The 18,520-nt window shown below is 41.6% G+C and overlaps 1 protein-coding gene across 6 annotated transcripts; it reads right to left on the reverse strand.

The window, feature by feature from the left end:
- Positions 1-5,029: 5,029 nt before the first annotated feature.
- Positions 5,030-18,252, reverse strand: CREBL2 (cAMP responsive element binding protein like 2). Of its 6 annotated transcripts, none has more exons than XR_009964203.1 (5): positions 18,070-18,252; positions 10,890-11,087; positions 9,608-9,755; positions 6,124-6,286; positions 5,030-5,544 (listed from the first exon to the last, which is right to left on the reverse strand). XR_009964203.1 is itself a non-coding variant. In XM_062615586.1 (4 exons), the coding sequence occupies exons 1-4, from the start codon at positions 18,082-18,084 to the stop codon at positions 5,547-5,549; spliced, it is 366 nt and encodes a 121-aa protein (XP_062471570.1). In that variant the 5' UTR covers positions 18,085-18,247; the 3' UTR covers positions 5,030-5,546. The 6 variants fall into 6 exon arrangements, 4 of the variants coding, with proteins under 4 accessions (XP_062471570.1, XP_062471569.1, XP_062471572.1 ...); XR_009964204.1 differs by having other exon boundaries at positions 6,124-6,253; positions 18,070-18,250; XM_062615586.1 differs by lacking the exon at positions 6,124-6,286 and having other exon boundaries at positions 5,030-5,551; positions 18,070-18,247.
- Between the last annotated feature and the right edge of the window lie 268 nt (positions 18,253-18,520).

The raw sequence follows: 18,520 nt of genomic DNA on the forward strand, positions 1-18,520 counted from the left end.
GAGGAAAGACTGAGGGAGCTGGGTCTCTATAGTTTGGAGAAGAGGAGACTGAGGGGTGACCTTATTAGTGTATATAAATATATAAAGGGGGAGTGTCACGAGGATGGAGCCAGGCTCTACTCAGTGGCAAACAATGATAGGACAAGGGGTAATGGGTACAAACTGGAACACAAGAGGTTCCACTTAAACTTGAGAAGAAACTTCTTCTCAGTGAGGGTGACAGAACACTGGAACAGGCTGCCCAGGGAGGTTGTGGAGTCTCCTTCCCTGGAGACATTCAAAACTCGCCTGGACACATTCCTGTGTAACATTATCTAGGTGTTCCTGCTCCGGCAGGGGGATTGGACCAGATGATCTTTTGAGGTCCCTTCCAATCTCTAGCATTCTGTGACTGTGACTGTATAAGTAAAAGCGAGAGATGCTTTTGTTTCCATGGTCTGGGGAGGAAGGACTGATCAAGGCCTTTAATTTTGTTGAGGGCATGTAGAATTAGATAGCAGAGACAACATACACATAGGTGTAATTACCCATCTTATTTCCAAAGTCACTACAGCAGTTCTCTTTATCCCTGGAGATTTAGTCTCCACTGCCATACACACTCTGCAGAGCCCCTCTCCGTACTGATCCAAATACAGGCAGGAAAATGATTAAGCAACATCCAAAGCCAGAAAGATTTCAGATTATTTACCAGTTAGCTGTAAATGTGGTAGGAGTAGCCCTGATTTTCTTATTAACTCACAGCATTGCTGAGAGCTGATCTGCTGTCAGTCTTTTTGCAGACTCTGAAACACCTCTTGCCACATCATTGACTTAGTCTTTTATATCAATCCAGAGCATCTTTCTTGGAATGAAGTCTTGAGGGTGTATGTTTTTTCCTTAAGAGGAGGGATGTTCGATGTGACCCTTGGCCCTCATACAGGCGCTGCACTGCCAGCACCAGACTACAGCAGAAAGCATCAAGTTTTCAGAGCTAACCCACGCATAATCTGAGAACACCAGCAGAAGGCAGCCACCACTTCAGGCCAAAAAGAAGTTAGATAGACATATAAAGGGCTATTTCAAAATATTGCAAGGGAGGGTGATGCAGCACAAGGTGGCCTTCCAAAAATTGCTCTTGAACTGTCAACAGCACCCATGACTCCCACCCAAGAGATCCAGGCCTGGGTGCAATGACAGACACACTGCCTTTCCACTATCACACTACTGTTCCCTGCCCCCAAACAGCAGCTGCCACCTGCACATCCTGACACTATTAATAGCCAGGTCCTGACAGCCATACAATGGTTTTGATGGTAGTTACCTAGTTGTATCTTAAAAGACCACTTCCTGCTTGTTCATAGCATTAACCATCATGAGAAATTCCTATCAAGGTAACAAAGCATTTGAAGTTTTGTCTTCAAGGGAAATAATAATCTCTTTCCTCCACTAAAAATCTGTTCATACTAGGAAACATTTTTTAAATGTACATTTCACATTTCAGGTGTTTGATGTCATTGTGGACACTTTGCTTGAGAAAGGACACAGGAGGAATGTCTTTGATTGAAAACGACACTTTCAGCAATCTACCAAGACTCTCCACAGATCTGGCGCAGCTGGAAGAGTGTAAAAGGAAGGACTTACTGCAGCGGCTTTTGTAGCACAAGCAGAGTGTGCACAGGATGTACAATAGCATCCACCTTGCACAGTTCCAGCTCACACTGCACATATGCAGAATCAAATTCAGTGCGACCTCATCATTAGCATGCAGAAATCTTGCTGGGAGGTGGTACCTCTCTTTAGTCTTCCCAGCTAACCTCCAGCTTGGTGAAGGGAGGAACAATGGTCTGTACAGAAAAAAAACTCTTCTCAGAGCCCAACTACCTGCCTGCCACACTGATCTAGAAATGAGTGTTCCTTACACTTTTCAGAGCACTCTGTAAGTCGTTCCTTACATCCAGGGTTTTTTTCCCTACTATTGAAAAACCAGTAGCATTCTCACCCTAGTTCTCAGGATTACTTTCTTCTAAATTTCCATGAAACCACACTTTATTTCTCAAAGGTTTTTTAACTTACACCATAGAATGGTTTGGGTTGGAAAGGACCTTAAGATCATTTAGTTCCACCCCCCAACCATGGGTAGAGACATACTCATGAAGACAGGAAAAAAGATTTTTCAGTAACAAAGAAAATAATTTTAGTCAATATTAACAGGTAATATTTAAAGTTACAGCTGATTATTGTATTTCTGACAGACCAAGGCAAAGTTGTGCTAATAACAGGCAAATTTGTTCATTTTATATGACTTATTTCATGCAAAGAGCATGATTCAGAAAAAAACTGCAAGGTGAATGGAAGCAACCCCGAGAGGCCATTCATCATTGTGCCTACGTTTTCTTATTAATACATCCACTGAACTGCAATTGTGGTCATTCCACAAGCAATTCATGGCAGAGGGATTAAAACAGACAGCCTTTACAATCATTCTCCAGCTGTCAGTCAGCCTTTTTTATCTGCTAGCATGTGTAGACAATATCAGCTTCATTAACAATGCCACTCCTTTAGTGTGGTGATGACAACGATGACAACACTGAGCAGCTACTGCGAAAAGACACAAGATTACGTAAATCCAGAAAACTGTAGTAGTTAATTGGCTGTTTCTCAAACACCTGCAGTAATCCACTTTGGTTCCATTGGTATATTAGTAATTAAAAAGCTAATTACTATTTTATTTCAGAAAGCAAGAAGTCCTAAGAATAAAGTAATGAGAAACACAGCTTGCTGAAGTGAGAATGGAAACGCTCTTGGTTCTCATCAACAGTCCCCTGCAGTATGAATGAGCTACCACCCTGTGAAGGTTTACACAGATACTGGTCACAAGAGTAATTAGCTGAGCAGAAATCTAGGAGATACCTCTGGCCTCTGTCTCTAGCTGAGATCCCAGACAAGATTTTAGGTTTAAATGGAAAACTAATGCTACTACTCTGTTTGATGAAACCTTTTCTGGCTGATGTTCATGAGGTAAAGGCCTTGGGGCCAAAATTTTCTCTCTTGCAAACAAATTCTCCTCTAGCTCCATAGAGTGCTTCAGGTACGTAAATCTAAGCTGAATTCACCCTTTTGTTTAAGAACCTTGTCACTGGGCAAAATGCTGGGCAATCTGCAATTATACAGAAATACAAGTAACAGAATAATCTAAATCTCAGTGTTTCAAATGAAAGAAGACATACAGCTTTGTAAGTAGTGCAACTGTTTCAACGCGTGTCCAACATCTACAGCTGCACAATGTTGTCATTGGTGCCTGCTGCTGCTGTCTGCTAACAGTGTCACCTTCCTCCTGATCATACAGCTAAACAGAACCACAGAAAGGTTTGGGTTGGAAAGGGCCTTAAAGACCATGTGGTTCCAACCCACTGCCACAAGCAGGACACCTTCCACTAGACCAGGTTGCTCCAAGCCCCATCCAACCTGACCTTGAACACTGCCAGGGATTGGCAGCCACAGCTTGTCTGGGCAACCTCTGCCAGTGCCTCACCACCCTCATAGTAAAAAATTTCTTCCTAATGTTTAATCTGAATCTACTCTCTTTCAGTTTAAAACTATTCCCCCTTGTCCTGTCCCTACAAGCTGTTGTAACTCTTGTAGGCTGCCTTTAGATACTGGAAGCTGCCCTAAGGTGTCCTTGGAGCCTTCTCTTCTCCAGGCTGAACAAGACCAGCTCTCTCAGCCTGTCTCCATAGAGGAGGTGCTCCAGCCCCCTCTATGCCCTCCAGCATCTTTTGGCCCTCCAGCCCCCCTCCACCATCTTTTGGCTTCCTCTGGACATGCTCAAGCAGGTCCATGTCCCTCTTGTACTGTGGGTCCCTGAGCAGTAAGAGTGCTTGAACAAGCACTCTGTGGTGAGCTGGTATCAGCACTACTTCCGCTAGGCTGCAAAACAAGAACCAGGTCCAGAGCTAGCAAGGATGATAATACTATTAAGAGCTTGTAGTGCAGAAAGAGTATTTATGCTGATATTACCAAGAGCTTAAAATGCAGAGTAGGTATTCAGGGTGAGTTGGTGCGCGTGACAGAGCATGTTGCAGAGGCAAAGAGAAACAGGAGAATAACCCCTGGTTTTATGTAGTCCTCTGGAGAAGGAACCCTTGACAGCTTTTGAGAAATAGCTGCCAGGCCACCTGGGGAAGAAAGGAGATTTACAGAACACTATTTTTCTGTAGGGAAAGAGGAATGCATACTGAGAAGTAGATTTCAAAGGGGAAAGAAAAAGCCCAGAAATGCAAAACAGAAAACACTGACCTAGCAACACAGCAGGATCTATGTTTGATAGGGAATAGGAAAGAATTGTTCTTACACCAACAGGCATTCAGAGCATGCCACATAAGGAGATGGTGAAGTTGGAGGACACTGATGGTATGCTTTACTAGAGGAATACACAGCATTGCTGTCGCCAGCACTGTATGACTTGATCAAAATGTATTCTGAAAGTCACTATGAGAAAGAAGGTATGGAAAAAAGTCACCTTTCATAGCAAGCTACTTCTATTCACATGGAACACCCTGTCTCATGAAAACACATACTTAATCCACTTGTAGTCTTTTACTCACAAATCCTTCATCATTAGAATACCTATCAGCTGCAGCATAGTTAAAAATGCCACCATTACCCACCCTAATATATAAAGATCACACAGAATAGCTTGAAGCAGCAGTTAGTGTTAGTAGCATTGATCAGGGCAGTTGTGAGCTACAGGCAGAAACACAAAAAAGCAAGGCAAATCTTGTACTAGTTATGGAAGCAAAACTTCTACCTCCCAAGTGCTTTTAATGGGGGAAACAAAGAAACTGAAAGTCAGTTGTTTAGGAGTTTGGGTTTGTTTTTTTGTTTTAATGAGGTGTTGCTGAAAATCATTAGCTGAACAATGACAGCATTTTTTAGTTAAAATGTGAAGATGAAATACAAATAATGGTATAAATAATATCAAGCAAGTCTTTGCAGAAATTGCTTAAGGCAATTCCCGTGACTGACACTACAAATTCTACTTGTATATCCACCTACACAAATCTATACATTCCATAGGTACAGCATCAGTTGAATTTTAGTCCATTGATGCACTATTCAGTATACAATACCTCCGATTTTACTGAGGATTAGAAGCTTCTGTTTTCCCATACAAATTCACAAGAGTCACACAAGAAGTTCAGTTATTGACACAACTTACACAGAAATTAATGCTCAGCAGCACTAAGAGCAGGACACTCACAAGCTGGTGTTTTGCCTTGCTTACCTACAAAAGGTATTTCTACATCAGATGATCATCTGTCACTCATGCTGTATCTCATAAGCATAATGAGAAGGACCAGGGTTCTTATTTCAGCTTTTCCTTTGATTTCTCTGCATTTTTAGACTAGTCTCACATATTTGGTCCTTATATTAACAGTAATTTCATAGCTAATTATAGAGATTATAATTTATTGGAAAGTAGGAAATGGAATTATGATGTCAAATCTCCTCCATCTCTTCATGGGATGCCAGGAAGAACTAGACTCATTATTTATGTAGATTTATCTTTACCCTAAAATGTAAAAGAGAAAGAAGGAAAAATAAGTCACAGGCATTCTCACAAAGCTAATCAGGTGTCAGCTGTTAAGGAGGAGAAAAGCTTTTTGAAATTTATCTCATCCATTAAAAAAATGAACACCTCTGATACATGTCTTTTGAAGAGCACTTATTAGAATACAGATTCTTTGACAACATTTATTATTATCAGGTATAACAGCAGACTGATTTTTTTTTTTTTTTTTTACATATGAATACAAAATGTTCTCAGGTAAGTGACAAGCCAATTAAATGTATCCACTTTTTAGGAGTCTATGCACAAAGCACATATACAGCATATGAAAAGGCAAGACTTACTGCATGTTTTTGTGTTTGGTTTGGTTTTTTTTTTTTATGAAATTTCTACTATCTGGTAAATCTTTAGGTTACATTCTCCAAAAGGATTGTGTAACTTTGCGGTGCTTACTCCATCAGCATGAACCGAGTTCAGTCTTATTACCTTACTGTAGCAGAGTTCCAGCGTTGTTGTGAACACCAAATTCTGCAGACAGCATTTTCTGAAGACTGTGGATAGTTTCCAAAAGATACCCACCTTCTTTAGCTGGACAAATAGTTCTAGATGACCATCAGATTTCCATGGCAAGTGGGAAAATGAAGCATTTCCAGGTTTACTTCCTTTCTTCAATGTTTGTGAGAGAGAACCAGCTGCACACACTCACTGCAGGAGAAATGGATGGAAGGCTGTACCCATCTCACACAAAAAGAGGATAAGACTAAACCATCCTCCTTTATTTAGGGTACCATACGAGACTCCTAGTCAGTCCTGGTTATACCGCTTCTAGGAGACACCTCAATATGGATGAAGACTGTAAGTATCAAATGAGCATGAACCACAAATATTTGTTAGGTTTCAAGGGGAGCTGCTAAACTTTAAACTCCAAAATAAAGGACTCCTGAAGATCCATCCAAGGCCAGAACATTTATAACATAGCACAACCTGCCATATGATGGAAGCCACAGAACTTTATCTAATTAATGATCGTTGCAGGGAATCCTAAATTTGTAATGAACCACAGCATCCAGAGCAGGTTTGAAAATTGCAGTTAGAGCCTCTAACTATGTATCACATGTATTTTGGCTTGCAGGACAAACAAGGAAATGGTTTAAGATGATGTAGGCTGTAACACATCTCCTGTTCCATTTGCGTGAAGCACAAAGAACCTGTTAGAACATGGATGCCACTGTCCACGCCACAGAGCTGGGCCCAGGCTTGTCAAAAACAATCCTGTAATGCCAACTGCTGGCTAAGCCATGAAGCAGGGGCCACCATGATGGGGAACAGAAGAAAACTTTTGCTCATCACAATGAGAAATTCTAACGCTCTGTTTCCTCCACAAAAGAAAACTCCCAAGAAGTTTCTTGTTCGATACCACAGAAAGTGACATAAAGTGGCAGGAAGAGAGCAAGTAGGGCATTTCTGGTGAGATGAGAGCTGCATTTGTCACATTACCTAGTGCTGAGTGGAGTTGTTCTGGTCACGAATACCATAACTCTTCTGCATGTTTTTTACAACCCCGATTCAGAAAGACACTTAAATAGACACGTTACATTTGAAATACATGTTTAATTACAAAACACAGTTTACATTTTAAACTAGACTGTGTAAGTCTAATTCTAACATATTATACTGCTGGCACTATCCTGTTACAAAGTCCAACTGCAAAGTTCACAGAGTATACGTCTGGACATCTGGTCTGGGGTTTGGTTGTGGTTTTTGTCTTCCAAAGAATCCAGAAAAAGGACAGGCAAGCATTCAACATAGACAAAAATCCCAAAACTTATGGGTTGGGTTTCTTGCTATTTTTCAGGACAAACTGCAGTTCAGAGCTTAAAATACAGGGCACAAGGACACAACACAACTCTCATATCCTCCCCTTCTCTGCTTCACTGTTACTTATCGTTTCATGATAGTTTTCTATGTCTATGCAATATTTCTAGCAATTGATAACTAAGGACATATGTGGAGGGTCTAGAGGATAAACTTAAAACTATGCTTTAAGGATTAATATGAGTTCTTAGAATGGAATTCTGAAAATAACTGTGCTGTACACTGAAATACAGCACTTTATTATTTCCAGTGCTGTTGACTAATTCTGAATTGAGATAATGCTAAACAAACCAAATTATTTCAGTAAAAAGAAGACAACAGTCTAGCAAAGTCATTCATTATAATATTTATTCTATGAAACAAAGAAGAAAATATGAGATTAAAAAATGTTCCATGCACTTCGTATAACACAGAGAAAGACATTGTCACAAACAAAAGAGTAAGAAAGCAAAACTTCCACTGAAAATCCTAAGAGCTACACTCTCCACATCGCATCACATCAATGCAAAAAGCATATACAGGAGAAAGAGAGGTCTAAAGAAAGTGGCAGGTTATCTGTCAATACCTAAGATGAGCAAACCAACCTGCAAGAATTTGCCATCACCTCTCTTCCCATAAAACCAAACCGATGCAACTTGTTTTCCTTGCTACCAAATTTTTGGCATTATCTTTGGCTAAGAAACAAGGATAGCATAGCAAAATTCATATTAAGTTGCAGTTTAGAAAGATACAGAAAGATAGCAGGGCATGATGGGTGGGAGGAGATTGCAGCTGTTCCACTGCTAGAAGCAAGGTAGAGGGACATGATCTGACTATTTTACCAAGAGCACAGGGGGTGGGAAATACATCCTGTGAAAGAAGTATGGGCAGAGAATATACCTAGTGCCTCTCCTCAATCGCATAAAAGCCATGCTGCATTATAAAAGGATGCTGAGAGCAACATCTTTATGTAGGTTACAAATTACATTATTATAAACCTTACTGCTGAAAGCTTTTGATCCAGTTTCTTTTCCTCGACCTACAATACTGCATTTGACTTTAGCAAAGTTGTTATGAGATCCTCCTCTTGCTTTTATTTTACAGAACCTCTCAGACTCCCATAACAGTTACCAACCACATAACTACAACCACAGAGCCAGTTAATTCTGGGCTCTGACACAAAAGCAACCCCCATCTCTTACTGGGAGTGCCCAAAAGCTGCCATAGCTGTATTTGGGGAGGGTGGTGTAGAGAAAGGAAGTACAAAGCTCTGCTTACACAAACACCCAGAAGCCCCATTCCACGCAGGCTTAGGAACACCATAATCAAGGAGTTGCATGTGGGGAGGAGCAAAAAGAAGACAGGAGACTGGGATCCTTCCCCCTGCATCTGGGGATGTGTCCACTTCTCTCACAACAGCATTCTTCTGCTAGTTACCAAGCTATCTCTGCTGCAGTGCTGAAGGTTCTGCATTGACCTCCTGCGAATGATGCACCATGGGGGAAGATTGTTACAGTTACAGATGTGATTTTCACATTTCTTAAAAACGTAAAGGTAGGAATTCCTACTTTAAAAAATGTACAGTAATTTAACCTTTCACATGAAATATTACATAATTAGAAGATGTGAGATATAGAACTGCCCATGCTACACTTTTAACTGTTCCTCTGCATGTACAGATCAGGAATATGACTCTATCTCACACGATCTTTTCACCCTTCAATACCCAGAAGAACCTAATTTCATCCCCTGGACAAGAACAAACGAGGCACAAAGAAGACTCCAAAGGAAATCCCAAGTCCAGCATTTCTCACTTCTGAGTGCTTGCAGCTAGAATAATGTTTTCTTGATGGAGTTTTTAAAATTCAATTATGTTTTATGTGCTCCATTTACTTTGCATTAGGAAAGTAGAAAACACTCTAAAAGATGAAGGTCTCAGGTCTTCACAGGTCTCCACAGGCCTTGGTGAGACACAAAGACTGAGTCTTCTTTTAAAATTAACTGCCCAGCTTCCTAGCTAGTGTAATTTCTATGTTGTTCATGTAAACATTACACAGAGTCTTTGTACCACCCACTAAGCTCTTTGCTTCAATCAACTATTTGTGCCCAAAAGCACATCCTTATGTTTCTTCCTACACCACAGCCACCCTCCTACACCACAAAAGATGTAACAAAATAGGAATTAATCATAGTCTGCATACTTACAGGGATTGCTGCTGTTTGCTTCTGTCTTCCCAGCCTTGGCGAGTTTCGCTGAGTTCTGCTGTGCTTTGCCATGCTCCTCTCCAGTTAGCAGGGCTTTTATTTCAGAAGGGATTTTCCCTTGATCCATCGCCATGCACCATTGCTTATACTGAAATATGCAAACACATTAGGCATTAGCAAACTGCCAGGATCACATTAGCAGACAAAACAGAACTGTAGTCTTTACCTTCCGGTATATTCATTTAAGGTTTGAATTTACTGGGCTGAAGCCTCTTACAAAACTGCAGAGGACTAATGAGCTAAGCACGTGTCCATGGTTGCATACCTGTCCTCAGTAAATTCAGTTTCAGGCAATAAACTGCTACTTGGTGGCAGTACTAGACAGAATACTGTAATTATTAAACAACATGGAACACTGTGAATTTTCTCGCTGCTGCCCTGCCAGAATACCGTTCCAGTTCATGGCCTATTAAAAAAAAAAAAAGTATTTCACATGACTCTGGGGCTGAGTGACTATTAAGAGGGCCTTTCTGATTGTGTAAGGCACAGTTAAGCACATGGACCTTATTCCTAGTTCCCGCATCTTGAATTCTTCATTGACAAACCCTGAAGCACACTGAAAAAATCTGTGGTCAGACGGCTGACTTTCCACCCAATCCTAACCCTATTCACTCGTGATTAGCCCTGCATGTTCAAACAAACCTACTGCAAGGTCAAGGCAACAGCCTCGGTTCCAGTGGAATTTCAACGGCATCTCAATATCACCGAGGAGCAGAGTTTTTGTTTCCAGATGAAACATTCTCTTGGGATAATGTAGCTTATTTGGCCAAGACACCCATCTTATACGTGCTAGAACACAGGACAGATGTGCAATCAACTACACAGTGAGTATGCTGCAAGAATCAACTTCCCCAACAGAGACAACCATCTGTGGGAAGCAGTGACTTACTGTGGATATATATTCCCCCCTTGATATATTAACACATCTCTTTCCATCCTCTACCTCTTTCTACCTCTGTCAGAGGCTTTCCAAAACACACATTTCACAGTCATATGCGATGGCACTTTCTTTGCTTGCTTCCAGTTGAAAATCAGCAGATAACTGATGAGTTTTGTATTCAACATGTAAAGTAGACAAACAGCTGAATGCATCTGTTACTGATGTTTTGATACCTTATGGCTAGCCAAATCCCACTCTCAGACACAGTGATTTTGAGAACAAGAGTCCATGAGGACAGGTCCCAAATAATATTGAGGGTTAGGTTAAATGACAGTTTCTTACCATCTCAAGCTCTTCTCTGAGAGCACAGATGGCTCGTTCTCTGCTTGAAACCAGCTCTTCCAGGTACTGGTACCTCAGCTTCTTCCTGGCTCTGCACTCTCTTGCACTCTGACGACTTCTTTCAAGTTTTGCCTTCAAGTCTATCTTGGCTGGTTTACGACCTCGCTTGCCTGGTTTCTTTACCTTGCCTCCAACCACCTGGAAACAAAGGGTAAAGATCATGTTCTGCAAAGGTAATACTGTAACCATGTCACTGTGCCTACAAGATGTCTCAAGCAGACAATCTTCCATATGCTTTCACTGACTCTGGAGCAACAGACAAAGTAAGGGTGCTCATGTATGAAGTTTTCAGTGGCAACATCAAAAAAAAGCGAGGGATACAATTTCATAGTGAAGTCAGCGCTTAAGCAGTCCTACTGTAAATGCTATTAATCTGATCTGTAGGAGCTCCACAGAATGGCTGAGGGTGGCAGGGACCTCTGAGCACCATGTGGTTCAAACTCCCCCCAGCTCAAGCAGGGCCACCTAGAAATGACCACACAGGACAGTGTCCAAATGGCCTTTGAATATCTTCAAAGAGATTCCTTGAAGCCCTCTGGTCAACCTCTGGAAGTGCTCAGTCATCCTGACACCTGGTACCACTCAAGAGAGCATGTCTCAGTCTACTTGCCAGCTCTAGAAATACAATATTACAGAGTTTAACAGTTTAATTTGGAAGAAAAAAGAGAAATATTTATTTGTATCAACATAACCCAAAACTTAGCTTTGTTGCAATAGAATGACTACAGTTTCAGCCTATTTTAAAGATGAAAATTGTCAGAATTATTCATTAGCCATCTGAGCTTCTCCAGCCCCAATTTCTTTCAAAAGAATACTCTGAGGAGTTCTACTCAACAGGGAACTCAGTAACACTGAGTCCTGCCTCTGTTCCAGTTGTATCAATCCACTCTGTTCATGTTTACCTTCAAAACACTACCACACAGCCTGGCAAACTGTCTCTCCTGCCTCTTCGTGCAACCTAACCCAGTGTTCAACTCCTCCCCAGTGCTTAATTTAGATCTTCCTTTCAGAAATGTAACTTCATAGTTTCCTGCCCTGTGGAGCGCAGATTTGGCACCATTTTCTCCAACCTTCATTGTGGTTCATTTTTAGAGGTCTGAAAGCCTCTCTTGCTACAAATAACAAAAAAAGGGAATAGTTTCCTCAATGCTTACTCTATGCTTCCCCACACAAATATTCTACCCTTAACATGATGGCATGACACGAGTTAAAGTCTTAAATATTGCCTGAAACTTAGTACACTGGCCATCAGATAGTATTGCCCTGTAAAAGCATTACGTTAGCTACAGTCCCCACTTACCCTCTGAAGTAAGGATTTCTCTTTATTTGCATTCTGACCACACTGTTTGAATGGAAGGGGTGTGGAGAAACACACCTAACACACACCTGTATACAAGAATTTCACTGCTGGCTTCATGTTTCACCACGCTGTATACAAAAAAGACTTCTTCTAACAGGCAGCGTACAAAATACCAGAGTTCATCATAAAAAAGGCACTTTTAGCTGTGCAATACTACAAAACAAGCCGGCTTTGACATTCAAAGAAGTCACTTGTTCTACAAACTTAGCAGGCTGCAACAAAAACAACAACATAGTGAACTGATGTGTTAGAATGGAGGAAAAAAAGGATTATACAATTGAGCCTATTCTCTTTGGAAAGTGAGTCAACAATCACATGCCAACATAATTCTATCCTCTCTATGTAGCCTCTCCTAATTTATTCAGGAGTAGTTGCCCACCATAAGCAAATGGAGGAACAGAAAGTATTTAATGGACATCTAGTGATAATGCAACAAACACAATACATTCAGAAAAGCAAAGGAAAAAAAAACAAAATCAAGCTCTTTAACATTTGAGCTGCTGAATACAGTTTGAACAATCCATTCACTCTGACAAGGTGTTCTCCTTACGATCACCTAGTTCAGAGACTATATTCACCAACATAGGACAAAACTAACCAGCCATGGCCCAAGAGAAAAGGAGCTCCAAAGAGAGGAAAGTGTTTGTCCCCTTTTGGGCATGACAAGCACAGCTCTGTCCTCTCATGGAACCACAATCGTATTTATGCATGGTGTATTCTATAGTCCTAGCTCAGCAGGAGTTAGAAATACGCATAGTCTTCCAGGAGGGGCTGTAGGCACTTGACATTTGCCATCTATTACTACTTGCACTTTAAAGATTTCTTGCTATTACTTTATACACTACAGCCAAAGTACTTCAGTCCTCAAACACTTTTAGTACCTGAGGGTTTTTTGTGTCAATGGAAGGTAGTTTCAAGAAAATCTTTGAATTCAAGAGGTAGATAAGGTCTGCTAGACACATATACTCTAGCTCTCCTAAAAAACTTTTGCCACCCTTGAGTTCTGACCCTCTAGAAGAGTGAGCTAGCATTCAACGTCAGAGCCCCAGCACACCACATACTGCCGTATGAACAAAACGCTGCATCAACCCTTAGTCCCACACAGGAGCATCTCACAGCCATGCTTTTTCACCAGAACCTCAGGCAGGACAATAGTTGCTACCACTCTGCTTCTCACTAACAGCAACAACACTAGCGAATAGTACCCAACCTTTCCCCAGCCAGCACCTTGGTGTAAACTGTTTTGAACATTGAAAATGCATCCTTGATCCACCATTATCATTTTCCCTTTAGTCCCTCTGGAGAGCTTTCTACAGATAGGTAACCAAGTGCTCTCGCTCCCCCAAGATCTTTTACCACTGCAGCACTACACAAGATCTCTTAAGGAAGGGAGAAGGCTTGTACCCCTTGGGTCACTGCTTGCCAATGCTCTAACCACTAGGACTACGGAAATAATTAAAAGCTACCTTCCCTTTTAACTCTGACTTTAAGCAGTAAAGCCCTAATAATCTGTCTTCACACCACCCTGAAAGACTCATGCTGTCTTCATGGCTGCTGAATTGGAGTTCCCCATACACTCATGCATCATCCTGCACAGCTAGTTTGGTAAACAATTTAATCAAACCCTGCATCCTAAACAGTTTTTACTCACCAATATTTAGAAGCTCATCCTGTAACCTTAAGCAACCCAGACAGGGAAAAAAAAAAAAAATAGGCCTGATAAATCCTTTGCCACCATCCCACGTCCCCAGCCCAGCTTCTAGTCATGTTTGCCTGCCCAGCTGCCATGCCGATGTGACAGAAAGAAGACAAAGAAGCGCTAGCTTGAACGTGGCAACAAACCAAGAAAAAACAAGCAAGCAAACATTTTTTTATTCCCTTTGTATTCCTCTAGAGTTTACAAAAGGATGTGATCTATTAGCATTCAGAAGTCAGGATTTGGGGTTCTTTTCAGGGAGCCACGTGCAATCAAGACCCAGAACAACATTAATCATAAAATATGCCATAGAAATATTCATAATGGCATGCATTTGTCAGAAATCTGACTAACCTCCTATTTCAGTTCACTCAGACTTAAGAAAATAGTAAAACGTAACTCCCTCCCTTTTAATACAGTACTTGGATCATAACATTATTCTTGCTTGGCATCAGGGTTCAGGTACAAAATCATGTGACCTGGAATTGGAAATAGCTGCAATTACTTGCCCCAATAAAGAAAAATATCTCAGATTTCTGGATTTTTTTTATTAGAGGGATTCAGCAGATCTCTACAGAAGCACTGCCAGATTGCACAATGAAAAGGTCCTCCTTAGGAAGGAGATACATACATAACATGGCTACTAGTATTCACAAGCACACAGGAACCAAGCCACTCCAACAGAAGATTGTGATAAAGCTGACCTCACCATGACATGTGCAGGTTTGCAACAATTTGGCAGATTAAAACAATACTTTCTGAAGCACTGTTCAGCACTACTGATCAGCAATGCTGATAGCATTGATCAGTTCAGCACCTTCCAGCAGCTCTTCGTTCATTCTCTGATAACTAAGACATTCTTAAGTGTTCCATCAACCGGTACTTGAGATCCAGCTCAAGGAAACATCTTAAGCGGAGTCTTGGTTGCATTGCTAGCTGAAGGTCTGAAGAATTTAACTTAGCATAAAGAAGACGATAACCTCACCTATAAAGGCTGAAATCTGAGTGACACTTTTACTTATAAAAAAATAAATTAAAAAAAGACATTTATAAATAAGGTATTTCTCTAAAAAAAAAAAATCACTTATTAAAACTCTACCTGCTCATTCATGTTTTGGCTTAGTTCATATAGCAGAATTAAAACAAGTGCAAGGGATTGAGACCTACTCTTAAAAAAACCTGACGAGTGGACAGCTTTATTGTCATCAGAACCGGGTAACAAAAGGTCTTCCTAAGTCTACTTTTTTTTACATTCCTTTGTGTATCCAACTGTAAGTAACTGCTTTGATCTAGCAAAGCATTTAAAGAAGCTGTTGGATGTAGGGTACACTGGCAATATTTATATGAGTAATTAATTTCTCATGGGTAGAAATGAGTGACAAAATTTCTCTTTTTTCCTGTGCTCAAATACTTCAGAGGTACATAAGTGTTATTTTAACAGAGATTATTTGCCAAGAACACCTACATCACTACTCTCTTTCACTTTCACAACCAATAGCTCAAACCACAGCAATGAGAAGCAAGACCAGTATCTGAACAAGCCCTAGTTTCAGAGTAGCTCTACGAGAGAAATTAAAGGTTGTATTCTGGGTTTGGTTGGTTTTTTTTTCTGTGAATAATTAAGAACATGCTATAAAAATGAAACATAGAAGTTTTCTAGATCTGACATTCAGCTATTCTACCTCTCCCTTTATTTCTTACTATTTCCTTCCCATTTTGAGAAATCTGTTAAAACGAACTATTTTTCTAATGCTCTTAAAACAGGTAAGGCTAAATTGTACTGCACTAAGACTTCAGGAAAACCTAACAGCCTGCAAGCCCAATTCTAAATTCTTTATGACATTTAGATGAAGGAAAACACTGAACTTGAGTGGATGCAGCTATAGAATGGTTACTTCACTACTAATGTAACCTAGTTATCTCAGTTTCTAGAGGGAAATTCCCTTCACAGTCACATTTGTTCAGCTCACAGGTAAGACACTCTGAACAGGCAGACCAACCCTCTCAAGTAAGGAAGACAACATGACTCAGTGAACTTTTAGAAGATATTAAGGACAAGCTGGGTCAAGCTGTAAGACAGCACTGGCTGTAAGATGAAGTATAAATAGTGCTTGCCTCATCCTGACACAGCGATATGCAGCCTGAAGAGGCCTCCCAAGAGAAATGGGATCTCTTGAATGGAGCCACCAAACCCTTAGTGCAACCTGCTGCCTTATGAACTTGTTTTGAAAGGAACCACAGCCTTTCAAAACAGCTACAGTGAAGCCTTTCAGAGCAGTGAGCACTTACTGACTAACATCAGCTAGTTTCAATAGAAGATATGAGGAACCAGTATCCCCTGAGGTTATCACTTAATGAAAAACTTGCTGAGTTAAGAAAGATATTCAAAGCTTTGCTTAGGTACAGCCATACTCAGTGGTTCTGGGCTGGACCCTTTTCAGTGCCACTGTCCTCACAAGTATCTGGGCAATAAGTTCTAAGTCAAAACATCATACTAGGAAACTGTAGCTGAGACTGAAGATAGGAGGAGATACTCCACACTGCTTGCCTTTTCTTTCTTTCCCCCTTCATTTGACATCCATTTTTCTAAGGAAAAAAAAAAAAAAAAGCACACAAAGACTTGTCTTACTGGGTGAAAAGATGTAGTTTATTTAGTAAAGGTGCCCAAAAATGTTTCAGGAGGAAAAAAAAAAAAGCGAGCAAGCAGATTATCAGGTCTCCACAAGACACAACAATCGATAAAAAGTATTTTACAAATGAAAAATTTGGAAGTTTCCTGTTACCAGTGAGTTAATTCTGATACAGGACAAATGAAGTGCTCTTAACACTAAAAGAAACAAAAACCATCTAACACTCACAAGCTGCATATGCCTCCAGAATTACATCTTCTGGATCTTCTAAACTACTGCTCTTATTACATAACTTTCCTGCAGTTCTTGCATTTGGTTGACTTTAGTGATGCTGATTCCTCCCACCCTCCTTGCAGCTTTCAGACAAAGGCTCAATAAAACAAAATAGTATACACATTAAATTGGCAAATTATTATGAATCTTTCAAATACTTACAGTCCATTCTGTGGATTTTCTATACTGTCAGATTATTGACCACATCTAAGTTTCTTAGATTTACTCCCTAAGAAACCACATCAAGTATTTTTTCCTCCTTTGAATTAAGGCAGATCAGCACAGGCATTGTAATTTTTACTAAAAATCAAGTGGGAAGAAAACCAGGTAGCTTGAGAACGGATAAGGCACCACAGGTTCATGACTACCACATGACCACTTTTAACATTCAAGCCAAGCTAAGAGTTTATTCCAAGTCAGAAGATGACTTACCTCAAGCATGGTTTCACCTAGCTTAGGTCCCCAGGAGCTAGCTATCTCCGACACAAACCCCAGGATACTACCATAACGACTCTAGTGATCTGGAATCTCAAACTCAACAGGTAACTTCAGTTGTCGATTGTTGCAGTGAGTTGACACAGCAGTTATTTTCTCAGTCCTCACACATGCCCTATGGGTCCTGCTCTAGGGGCACCCTGGAACAAGCAGGTGAAAGAAGTATTCCTTGTTCATCTTTGATGTTTCACTCTGCTTAAACGGAAGACCTGTACCTTCAGGGATGCTGCTGTGCTGTTCTCATGCGCAGATGCAAGAAAAATGAAAGCACCAGCACACAAGGCTGCAGCCAAAGCTCCTACAGAGGTGCTAGAGAGACGTGATCCACCCCACCAGACCACTAGCTTCTGGCCCATTTCTGGAGCTCTGAGGAAAAGCCAGAAGCAGCATCCAAGCGCTGTGCCTCATTGCGGGCAGCAAGCAAGAACAAAGGGGACAACCCCTCCTTTCTACCAACAGCAACCAGAGGCCTTCAAGAGAAGGCTTCAGACAAAGTTTACTTCAGAAGCCTTTATCGGGAGCACTCCCCTCACGCGCAGTTCCCTGTCTATTCGCTGTTGCGGGGGCTCACATCACACATTTGCACATCGCTTGGAGCTTGAACCCGCCGGAGTCAGGCGCAGGAAGGCCACACGAGCTCCCTGCACTGCCGAGCCAACTCCTTACCTTGCTGTCATCCATGTGTGCAGCCAGCCCCGAGCCCGTACCGCCGCAGCCCTGCCCGGGAAGCACCCCGGAGCCGCCGGCCCCGGCGCACACTAGCACTCACAGAACCGCAGCAAAACCCACTACCACCACCATCGCCCGGTTTGTTTACAGCCGCCGCTCCGCCCGGCGCTGGGCGGGCAGGGGCAACAGCGGCGGGGGGAGGGGAGGGCGAAGGGCTGTGGCAGGCCTACCGCCGGGGTCCCGGGGCAGAGTGAGCAGCCGAGCTCTTTTCCGTGAGGGGCCTCGCTGCTGCTGAGCTGTGCGAACACAGCAGAAAAGGTTAATGTTGAAGATGCGAAACCAAGCTGAGCATCATGGTGTCCGCCTCGCTGCCCACCCCCCCCCCAGGTCCCTTGAAATGAGGCCCCTGCTTTCTCAAAAAGATGTGTGTACCCCAGTGAACAATTCT

Source organism: Pezoporus occidentalis, unplaced genomic scaffold (genome assembly GCF_034315485.1).
Source record: "Pezoporus occidentalis ecotype Australia unplaced genomic scaffold, CSIRO_AGI_Poc_V1 ctg182, whole genome shotgun sequence".
NCBI lineage: Eukaryota > Metazoa > Chordata > Aves > Psittaciformes > Psittacidae > Pezoporus > Pezoporus occidentalis.